The 11,187-nt window shown below is 56.0% G+C and overlaps 1 protein-coding gene across 1 annotated transcript; it reads left to right on the forward strand.

The window, feature by feature from the left end:
- Positions 1 to 2,017: 2,017 nt before the first annotated feature.
- On the forward strand, positions 2,018 to 10,876 carry SSC4D (scavenger receptor cysteine rich family member with 4 domains; the record flags this gene model as incomplete). Its single annotated transcript, XM_082068783.1, has 10 exons — positions 2,018 to 2,135; positions 3,780 to 3,815; positions 4,593 to 4,898; positions 5,951 to 6,022; positions 6,393 to 6,707; positions 8,163 to 8,243; positions 8,509 to 8,583; positions 9,062 to 9,373; positions 9,909 to 9,986; positions 10,560 to 10,876. The coding sequence occupies 10 exons, from the start codon at positions 2,018 to 2,020 to the stop codon at positions 10,874 to 10,876; spliced, it is 1,710 nt and encodes a 569-aa protein (XP_081924909.1).
- Between the last annotated feature and the right edge of the window lie 311 nt (positions 10,877 to 11,187).

Raw genomic sequence — 11,187 nt, forward strand, 5'->3', positions numbered from 1 at the left:
CTGCCATTCTGCCAGGCTGCAGGAACGCGCTGGCTCCAGCACAAAAGTGGCCTGCGATGACAATGTCCCCGAGAGCAGGACACGGTGCGGGGGCTTGGCCGGGGCAGGGCAGCAGAGGGGCCGTCTGTCAGCCCTGCCCCACTGGAGAGCAGGGAGGGACGGGGGGACAAAAGGCGACTTTATTCGGTGCTGCAGGAGGGATGAATGGAGTATTGAAAACCACCACCTCAGAGAGTAGATTGGTTTTCATGCCCTGTCACTGAGCTGTCTGGCAGCAGGAGCTGAGCGGGGAGAGCAGGAGGTGTGACAGGGCTGTGTCCCATCCAGGGTGGTTCCATCCTGCACCTGCAGTGCTGTGCTACTGCTGTCTTGCTGGTGCACACAAAAAACATTGGTCTACCATCATCTCTTGCTGGTGCAGGCAACAAAGGCTAGACACGAGGAAGACATTTTTAACACTGAGGGTGGTGAGAGCCTGGCCCAGGTTGGCCAGAGAGGTGGTGGATGAACCATCCCTGGAGACATCCCAGGCCAGGCTGGATGGGGCTCTGAGCAACCTGAGCTGGTGAAGATGTCCCTGCTCATGGCAGGGGTGGCACTGGGGGAGCTTTGAAGGTCCCTTCAACCCAAACTGTTCTATGATTCTATAAAAATCAAAGGCTTTGTCTGGGGGCTTGGGAGCCCACCCAGTCAATGGTCTTGAGGGACTGGGTGGACACAGCACTGGCACATGGCCCCACCTGGTGCTGTTCCCACCCTGTGCCTCTGCATCAGAAAACCAGGAGCAATGAAAAGCTGGATGATGCGTTTCCTCGGTGGGGTGTTTGGTCACCAATACCCCATAGTTCACTGTCCTTTCCCCAGTTTCTCACCATCAGGAGGTGCCTCAAGCAGCAGCAGATGGTGCCCATCCCTCCAAAACATGTGCCTGGTGTAGGCTGGAGGGATTAATTTTAGGGCTCTGCTTAGCTGAGATTTACAGCCTGGCTTTAGAGCCAGCGTGTGAAAGCATCCTCACGATGGCACTCCTCCCCAGCACACACTGCTGTCCCAGTGCTGCTAAGCAGGTTGGCTGCTGGGAGCACTGGGGTGCTGCTCTGGGTTCTCAGAGGTGTAACGGGGAGCAGGATCAGCCCCCATCCCACTCCCCAACAGGGTGGGAGAACAGAGCTGGAAATCCACTGCTTTGGCAGTAATTCCTGAAGGGAACAGTAAACTAAGGGGAAATGGCATCTTGTGATATTTAATCTCCTCCTCACTTTCTGCCTGACATTCCCAATTGCTTTCCATCTTGTCCCCGTGGCGTTTGCATCTCCATCCCCCAGGCGAATGAGGTTGTCCCAGCAGACCCCAGAAATTTCTGTCTTCCTGCAGAAATGCCTTTCCCTGCTTTTTCCCACAGGATGAGAGAGTGGAGACGAGGTGGGTGTTTGGGTAAAGCCCCCAGGATGGTTTAGGAAGTGCCTTTCAGGTTTCTGCTCCTTCCCAATTCTGCCTGGATTTAATGCGTGTCCTACTTTGCTCATGTGTAGTAGGGGGTATATGGCATATTTGTGCTATGGGGTTGGCTTGTAACCTTGTGCAGATGTAACAAGAGGACAACCTCCATTTGGATGCAAACAGGATGGTTCCCTGAACATCCTGAGGGCTGAAGACCCTGGGTGAGACCACCAAGGCCCAGCATCCAGGTGTCCTGGTGGGTCTGGGGTCCAAACTTCTGCCTATACAGTAGCCCAGCCCTGAGGTTCTTGCTGCTTCTAGTTTTGTCTCATAGCTGGGATGTGGCCCTGCAGCTTTCTCTTACCACTCAAAAAAGCATCTCTTGTTCTCAATAAATACAACCTGGGCTATTTTTCATGTTGTTCCTGGCCACTGCTCCAGCAAGTGCCAAGGAGGGACTTCTCTGCAGGTCCTGCATGGCCTGTCGTGGGGCAAAGGCTCTCCTGGCCGTCACCAACACTGCTGTCTGCGTGTTTCAGGGACAACCTCCCCTGGTCACCCGTCTGTGGGAGCAGCGATGGGACTCGGTCCCCATCCGGCCAGCCGGCACAACGTGGGGACACCAGACACTGGGGTGCTGCCCCTCTCCCTGATGCCAGTCGCGCTTCTCCTCTTCCTCCTCCTTGGCCCCACTGGTGAGCTCCTGTACGGTGTGGTGGGCAGCGGGAGATGAGGAGTGTCTTGACATCTCCAACAGCACTGAACATGCACAGCGATGGAGGGAGCAAGTTCAGCTCTTATCTTGTTTGGTAGGACAAGGGTTGATGGTTTTAAACTAAAGGAGGGGAGATTCAGGCCAGACATGAGGAAGAAATTGTTGACACTGAGGGTGGTGAGAGCCTGGCCCAGGTTGGCCAGAGATGTGGTGGATGAACCATCCCTGGAGACATCCCAGGCCAGGCTGGACGGGGCTCTGAGCAACCTGAGCTGGTGCAGATGTCCCTGCTCATGGCAGGGGGGGCACTGGGGGAGCTGGGAAGGTCCCTGCAACCTAAACCATTCTGTGATTCTCTGATTCTATTACATCGGTCCCGAGTCACTCCTGGTAGGAACTGTCTGGCTTGGCTGGGAAATGTGTAAATCCAAACTGGAAAAAGCCATTTTCTCTCAAATGAGGGTCCACACAAGCACAGCGTAATTATCCTGGCATGACTTTATCAGAGTAATTACAACCAGGTGGTTGGTAAAACCTCACTGCCTCAGCAAAGCCCTGTCAAGACAAAGCCAGCCCAAAACCAGGCAATTAAGGTGTAGTCAGACACTGTAATTGGATTAAATCAATTTTTACAGTTCCTACCCCCTCAACTGGTGCTTCCTGTCCCCCCCGACCTGCTGGTGACCTCCAGGGCATGGGGACCCCGGGAGGACCCTGGTGGCTCTGCCACTATGCCCTGAACCACTGGGCTCTCCCAGCTCTCTTCATTAATGGGCAAGGCTAAGTCACAAATGAAGGGTAATTTATCCTCCCATTTGAGGGTTTAATTTAGCACTATGACCTGAAAGGGATGGTGTTTACCCTGAGCTAGTTCCTGCTTTTCTCTTGGCTTTGTGAAGCTGGATCAGAGGAACGTAGAGGGCTCACTCTCTTCTCCAAAACTGCCGGTTTACTCATTCCTCATTAATGTAGACACACCAGGCATATTTTTTTAGGTCTCTCTTGACTTTGCCGGAGGATGTTCTCAAATGAATATTTCAGAGTTTTGATTTTGACTTAAAGGGAGATGAATATTGAATATTTAACAATGTCCTTTTTATCTGCCGCTTTTTCAGCACTGGAGTGGACTAGGTGTTAAAAATCAACACAAACCAGGATCAAAAGCTCTTCCTTAAAAGCCTCGCGTCTCCACGTTTTTGGTACAGAGGTGATCTGAATCACTTCTCTCCTGTTGGCCCAGCCCATGGCGCTGCCGTGTCCTTCCCTGTCCTCTCCATCGGCAAGCCAGCCTCTCTCTTCCCTTGGTGTTGCTTATTTAATCCCTGAGACCTGGTCCTTAAAGCACAGTCCCACCACAGAGCCAAATCACTCACACCACATGCTGCTGCCTCAGTTTCCCCATCTGTGAAGCAGAGGAAATGATGCCCTGGGTTAGGGTGTTTTCTTTTTCCCTACAAACCTCAGGTTCTTGCAGGAAAGGGAAGGGTCTGGGGCTTTGCTGGGTCCTGCTGGTCCCAGCCATGTCTGCCCGCATCCCCGCTGCCATCATCCTTTGAGCTGCATCCCTCCTCTGCTCGCTGCCAGGATGCTGGGGAGATCTGATCTCTTTTCTTCTCCCTTGTAGGCGCCATTTCTGAGCCCGCGCTGTTGCCATTCCCAGGTGAGATCCTTCTCTTAAAGTTGCTTTTCTCTAGGAAGCTTTGTAGTTGAAAAATGCATTGCTTTGGTTAAAAACGGGGCTTGGGGAATTTCAAAAATGAAGCATTTTGGTTTGGAACCAAAAACAGCAACAAAAAGCTAAACTTCTTTTACAGAAAGGAAATAGAGATTCTTTATTATCCCTATTTTGCTTATTATCCCGGGAGGGGAATTTTGCCACCTACTGCTGTGTCCCTGTCCCTGCGCCACTCATCCCTTGACGTGACAGGCCAGGGGCTCTTACATGCCCGTCCCCATCACCAGCAGCTTGAGATCACCTCCATCCCACCAGCTCCCATGTGGGACCAGTTCCGGACGCGTTCATTGAGACTAATAAGAATTTGCTAATTGCATCTTGTCACTTGTCACCCATCATATGTTGCCATGCGATGCCACGTGTCCGCTTTCCTCTTCTCGCATTGCATTCTTGCCCAGGCCGTCAGTAGGCAAGATGACGGGGTGATTGCCCACCTTAGTTATGTACTGAGATGTGTTGAGTCTTCATGTCCACTGCTTCCAGCAGATGAAGAGAAGCCCATGTCCCACCATGAGGTGGACAGCAGCAAGCCAACAGCTGCCTTGTCCCACAGCAAAGGGTGGGCTTTTCTTTAAAGAGCAGTGATCTGGTGCAGAGAGGGCTCCCACCCTCTCTGTGACACCCACCAAGTGTTTGTCACCTCCTTGGCCCTGGAGTGGGCTCACTGCCTGCTGAGGGACTTATCTGTGTCCATCCTTCCAGAGATTCGACTTGCCAATGGGCCCAGCCGGTGCCAGGGGCGCGTGGAAATCCTCTACAATGGCTCCTGGGGGACAGTCTGCGATGACGACTGGGACATCGTGGACGCCAACGTGGTGTGTCGCCAGCTGGGCTGCGGCCACGCCATCACCCTCCCGGCCGCCATGACCTTTGGCCAAGGGAGCGGACCCATCTTCTTGGACAATGTGGACTGCAAGGGCTGGGAGGCGGCCTTGAGCGAGTGCTGGAGCCATGGCTGGGGCATCCACAACTGCTATCACTATGAGGACGTGGCTGTTGTGTGCAATGGTAATAAGGCTGGGTTCCTCGAGGACAAGGGGAGCAGGGAGGTTACTGAAGAGCTGGAAGCCCTGGTGTCTGCGGACACCCTGGTGGAGCCCAAGAGCCATATACCAGAGCCTATTCTTCTGAGCCTGGCTCAACCAAACCTCCTCTGCCTCCTTCCTCCACCCTTTTCCTCAATCCAGGTCACCTCCCAGCTCAGTGTGCTGGTGCTCCATAGGGTGACCAGCCTGGTTTGTGTTCCCCATCACCCCCAACTAAGGGACTTTGCAACCTCTCCAGCTTGCTCCCTGGGGAAAGAGCACGATCCCACCCACACTCCCACCTCTGAGTCAGCTGCTGCCCAACTGTTCTTTCCCCTTTTGACTTGCCTTTCTTTAAACCGCTGAGCTTTTCAGCAGTCAATGTTCCTAAGGGCAAGAAAAGCAGCAGAAAGCGTTTGAACTTGGCATGTCAAAGTGGAGCAGCTCCATGCTTACCCCTGTGTACCCTACATGTTCCTCCTGCATCATTACGTAGGGTTTGCTCACCAGCTGTGCATTGACAACCAGTAAATGTGAGGCTGTGCCAACCCAGAGCTTGGACACAGTGAATCCCTGTGCCCTGCAGAAGTGGGGCTTGGAAAGGGCAGGATGCTGGGCTGGCTGGTGGGTTGGACCAGCAGCAACCAGAGGAAGGAGGTCGTGGATTAAGCAGGAACCCCAATTCAAGGAGCTGCTGGAGAGGAGATGGGGAAGGACTAAAGAAGGAGAAAATTTCTTTCCAAGAAGGGTTGTTGGGCATTGGAACAGGTTGCTGAGGGCAGTGACAGAGTCACCATCCTTGCAGGGTTTTAAAAGATGTATAGATGAGGCTCTTAGGGACATAGGTTAGTGCCAGAGTTAGGTTATGGTTGGACTCAATGATCTTGAAGGTCTCTTCCAACCAAAATAATTCTATGATTCTATGATTTAGAGCAGGGATATCACTCACAGCTGGCTTCTGGACAGCTTGCTGGGGGTGTCACCCCTCTCTTGCTGTGGGCAGCATGGGTGCCACATCTCTGCTTCCCTTTGCAGAGCTCTCGCCCACGCAAGCCAGTGAAGGACCGACCAGCAGGACCCTCACAGCCTCGGTACAGGATGGGGAAAGTAAGATGCTCGGCTGTCACTTGCAGGGAGCCTGTCCTGGCTGGGGGCTGGTAGAGACCAGCGTCCCCTACCCTCCCAGCTGCCCTGCCATCACCCACTCCCCCTTTACGAATCACCCCAACTCTCCAGTTCCAAGGGGCAGAGCCCCAGGAACCCTGTTGTTGTCCTGGCCATGGCCAAACCCCATCCCAGAGGTTCACCAGAGCTCCCATCAGCTGTGCTGCCCTACAGCATCGCCCCTTCCCCGCAGTTCCTTTGTCATCATGGGCACTGCTGTATCCAGTCTCCATGGCATCGCTGAGCCACGGTGCACGTGTTGACATCCTGGAGGGAAGCAACATCCTTCTCACCATGTGTTGTCACCCGCCAGGTGACGGCAGCATCCGTCTTGTGAGCGGGAGCGACACCTGCCAAGGCCGTGTGGAGATCTTCTACCGCGGGAGCTGGGGCACCGTCTGTGACGATGACTGGGGGCTGAGTGACGCCAGTGTGGTCTGCAAGCAGGTGGGCTGTGGCCAAGCCCTGGATTACAAGAGCAATGCCTATTTTGGCTACGGCACGGGGCGCATCCTCCTGGACAACGTCAACTGCGAGGGCAGCGAGCCCTTCCTCGCCGCCTGCTACAGTCTCGGCTGGGGTATCCACAACTGCGGCCACCATGAGGACGCTGGGGTCATCTGCACAGGTACCAGGGGAGAGCATCACCTGTGGGGCTGTCCCCTTGGGGACAAAAACTGTATCTTGTGCTGTGTCAAAAGGAGCGTGGGCAGCAGGTGGAGGGAGGGGATTCCACTCTGGTGAGACCCCTCTGCAGTGCTGGTCCAGCTCTGGGGTTCTCAGCACAGGATACACATGGACCTGCTGGAGAGAGGGCAGAGGAGCCACAGAAATGATCCGAAGCTGGAACAGCTCTGCTGGGAGGACAGGCTGAGAGAGCTGGGTGTTCAGATGGAGAAGAGAAGCTCCAGGGAGACCTTATTGTGGCCTTTCTGTACTTAAACGGGGCTGATAAGAAAGATGGGGACAGACTTTTGAGCAGGGCCTGTTGCGATAGGACAAGGGGTGATGGGAGGGAGATTCAGGCTGGACATGGGGAAGAAATTTTTAACACTGAGGGTGGTGAAACCCTGTCCCAGGTTGTTCAGAGAGGTGGTGGATGAACCATCCCTGGAGACATCCCAGGCCAGGCTGGACGGGGCTCTGAGCAACCTGAGCTGGTGAAGATGTCCCTGCTCATGGCAGGGGTGGTACTGGATGAGCCTGGAAGGTCCCTTCCAACCCAAACCATTCTGTGATTCTGTGATTCCATGAAATGACCTCAGAGAGATGCTGATGTGCCCAGTGTCAGGCAGAGACCCGGGCAATGTGCTGCAGGAACAGCTTTTCTTCTCATCCACTCTGATCCTGGTGCTCCAGAGCAGGGACACAGCCAGGGCAGCAATTGGCAAGGGAAATGCAGCTGCTGCTCGGCCATGTCCCTGCTCTGCTGGCTGGAAATCGAGCTGCCCGTGTCCCAGAGGAGCAAGTGGCTGCCAGCGGCTGGGCAGGATGCCAGGTCCATCCTGCCTCTCCTTCGGCTCCCTAAATGATGGATTTCTGCCGTTCTCCACTGATTACCATTTATAATGTTAATAATCCCCCTGAATTCCCTCGTTATCATGGCTAATGATGGGAGCACTAAGTGTGGGTGCTTTCCCTTTCCCACTATGAATGAACAAAGAAGTTGATATAGGAGAAAAGGGACAATTTTCTCAGGCTGGCCCTTTCCTCCCTAAATGTCCCTGTCCCCTCTGGCACCTTGGCCAGTCTCTGAGCTGATGGCACCGCTGCACACAGCCCTTGCTTGGTGGGACAGGGGTAAAAATGAAGCTTAAGAGCTAATGAACCCTGCCTGATAAACCTCCCAGGTACACACAGAAGCCAGGGACCCCTCAGCGCTGCAGGTGGGACCTTGGTTCTTGGGTTGGGGTGGAGCAGCACCATCTCCAGCATGTGGGCAGCCGGGATGTGCAGGTGGACATGGACCTCCATCCTCATCATGCTGGAACACCCAGATGATCACAGGCTGCTTCCCAGTGTTAGTAAATTCATGGCTTTGGGGCTTCTTCCCACATGTCACCTATGTCACATCACCTCGCAGGGCTGGACACATCCACCATCACATCTTTCACCACCTCAGTGGCCCTGGACTATGAAGAGACACTCACTGCCACGGCCACAGGTAGGAGGGCTCATCTTGTGCCATAGCCAGGGCTGGGGGCTCAATGGGGGAGACCGTGTCCTCTGTGTCCTCCTGTGACCCCAGCATGGTCACCCTGGGGTCCTACCACATGTAGGTGAGGCTTGGGGGGGACATGGCCCATGGCAAAATCTTGCCATGGGGCCACCGTGGTGCTAGAGGCCCCTGGCATAGACTGGATCAGGGGCAGTGGGTGGTGGAGCTGGACCCCCCCAATGCCCATGTGTCCCCATGCTTGTCCCAGCAGTGACAGACATCAGGGACCAGCCCTCCCAGGCCACCGAGGTGGTCACCACCGCTCTCCCCACTGTCGAGCAGGAAAGTAAGTGTACGGCTGCTGCTTGTCCCACACGGGGTCCAGCACAGTGCCCCCTGGGCTCCACATCCCTGGGGGTCACCCTCTATCCCCCGGGGTCACCCCATATCCCCAGGACTCACCCCATGCCCCCAGGGCTTATTTCATATCCCCACATGTTACCCCATGTTCCCAGTACTCACCCCATACCCATGGAGTTACCCCCCGTCCCCAAGGTTCACCTATGTCCCCAAGCGTTACCCTGTGTCCCAAGGTCTCACCCCATGTCTCAAGGTCTCACCCCACATCCCCAGGGACTCAGCCCATGTCCCCAGGATTCACCCCATGTCCCCCGGGGCTCATCCCACGTCCCCAGGGTCTCACCTCACCCTGTGCTCCCTGGGGACTCACCCCCTGCCCCAAGATGGTCAGCAGGGGACATCAGACCCCTGCAGTGCCCCAGTATCCCCAGCATCGTGCCTGTGCCGGGGTCCTCCCCACGCAGGTGGCGACGTGAGGCTGGCGAACGGGAACGGGAGCTGCCGCGGGCGGGTGGAGGTGCAGCACCGCGGCACCTGGGGCACAGTCTGCGACGACGACTGGGACTTCCCCGACGCCCAGGTGGTGTGTCGGCAGCTGGGCTGCGGTGCCGCCCTCGCCGCCACCATCCTGGGCTCCTTCGGCTACGGCCGCGGGCCCGTCCTGCTGGATAATGTGGGCTGTGGCGGTGGCGAGGCTCGCCTGGCTGACTGCTTCCACCTGGGCTGGGGACAGCACAACTGCGGCCACCACGAGGACGCCGGGGTCATTTGTCGAGGTGAGAGCAGGAGCGAGCCCAGTGGCCACCAGGTCCCACCTGAGGGTCTGCTGTCACTGGCTGGGCAGGATTGGGAGGATGGATGCCTGGAGAAGGCTGAGAGGGATCTTATTTATGCTAATAAATATCTCAAGGGTGGGTGTCAAGAGGATGGACCAGACTCTTTTCAGTGGTACCCAGATCCCTGCTGAAGCCTGGCTCAGGGGCATGGGGATCCCACCACATAACAGGCACAGGGAGGATTTTGACCACGTGCAGGCTGACTGTAGAAAAGGGGGTCCCTGAAATGGGAGGTGGTGAATGTGAGCCCCAAAACCCTGGGCTTCCTCTGCCTACAGGGGGACAGCAGCGATGGTCGGGTGCCATGGTGTCTGGTGATGACCAGAGCTTGGGTACCACCTCTGGTCTTCACTTGTGTATGTGGCTGCACATCCCAGCCCACACATCCCTGTATCTACCCCCATGCCACTGCTTGGGGGCTCTGCAATGGCCATGGGGGGCAGAGGTGTCCCCTGAGAATCGCTTGTCCCCCCAGGTGCTGATGACTCAGGAGACCATTTCCAGGAAGCCACCGCTACAACCACCACGTTAACCCTGACCCGTCCCAAGGACGGTAGGTACTGAGGTGTCACCGCGGATGTGGTGCCAGCCCTGGGGACACTCTGCACTGGCACAGGGTGGAAACAGGGAGCCACAGAAATGCTCAGGGGCTGGAACAGCTTTGCTGGGAGGACAGGCTGAGAGTTGAGGTTGTTCACCCTGGAGAAGAGAAGGCTCTGGGGAGACCTTATTGCAGCCTCTCTGTACTGAAAAGGAGCCGATAAGAAAGATGGGGACAGACTTTTGAGCAGGGCCAAGGGGTAATGGTTTTAAACTGGAAGAGGGGAGATTCAGGTTGCACATGAGGAAGAAATTTTTATACTGAGGGTGGTGAGAGCCTGGCCCAGGCTGGCCAGAGAGGTGGTGGATGAACCATCCCTTGAGACATCCCAGGCCAGGCTGGATGGGGCTCTGAGCAACCTGAGCTGGTGAAGATGTCCCTGCTCATGGCAGAGGTGGCACTGGGGGAGCTTTGAAGGTCCCTTCAACCCAAACCATCCTGTGATTTGATGATGCGGGTAGGGAGGGAGGATGCAGCACTGGGGTGGGCACGGGCAGGTTCTGCCTCACCCCATCCCCTCCGCAGGGTCCCTGCGCCTGGTGAACGGCAGCCACCGCTGCGAGGGGCGCGTGGAGATGTTCTACCTGTCGCAGTGGGGGACCGTGTGTGACGACGCCTGGGACCTGCGAGACGCCAAGGTGGTGTGCAGGCAGCTGGGCTGCGGGCACGCCATGGCGGCCTGGGGGGAGGCACGGTACGGCCGGGGCACCGGCTACATCTTCCTCGACAACCTCAAGTGCAAGGGCAACGAGCCCTCGCTGCTGCGCTGCTCCCACATCCGCTGGGATGTCCACAACTGTGACCATTCCGAGGATGCTGGTGCTGCCTGTGGCATCCTATGACCGCCTGCCCACCGGGACCCTCGCACAGGTACAGGGGGACAGCTGGTGACAGTGCCCATGGAGAGATGCAGAGCAGGTCCCGGCTGCTCCCTCCACTGCACTCACTCCTCTATCAGTGCAATTCTTTTGTTAATAATAGATTGTGCACATTCCTGGGTGGTTTTTTTTCTTCCCCTCATTTTTTCTTATATGTGTTTGGGGTTGTTTTGTGAATAAAGAAAAGCCTTTGAAAGTGTGCTGAGACCTGACTTGCTTCCCTGCCACCCCCTCGAAGCCCAGGCAGGAGCTGGGGAACAGGCGATGCAACAAGC

This window comes from Streptopelia decaocto, assembly GCF_964273445.1.
Source record: "Streptopelia decaocto genome assembly, chromosome: 18".
Lineage (NCBI taxonomy): Eukaryota > Metazoa > Chordata > Aves > Columbiformes > Columbidae > Streptopelia > Streptopelia decaocto.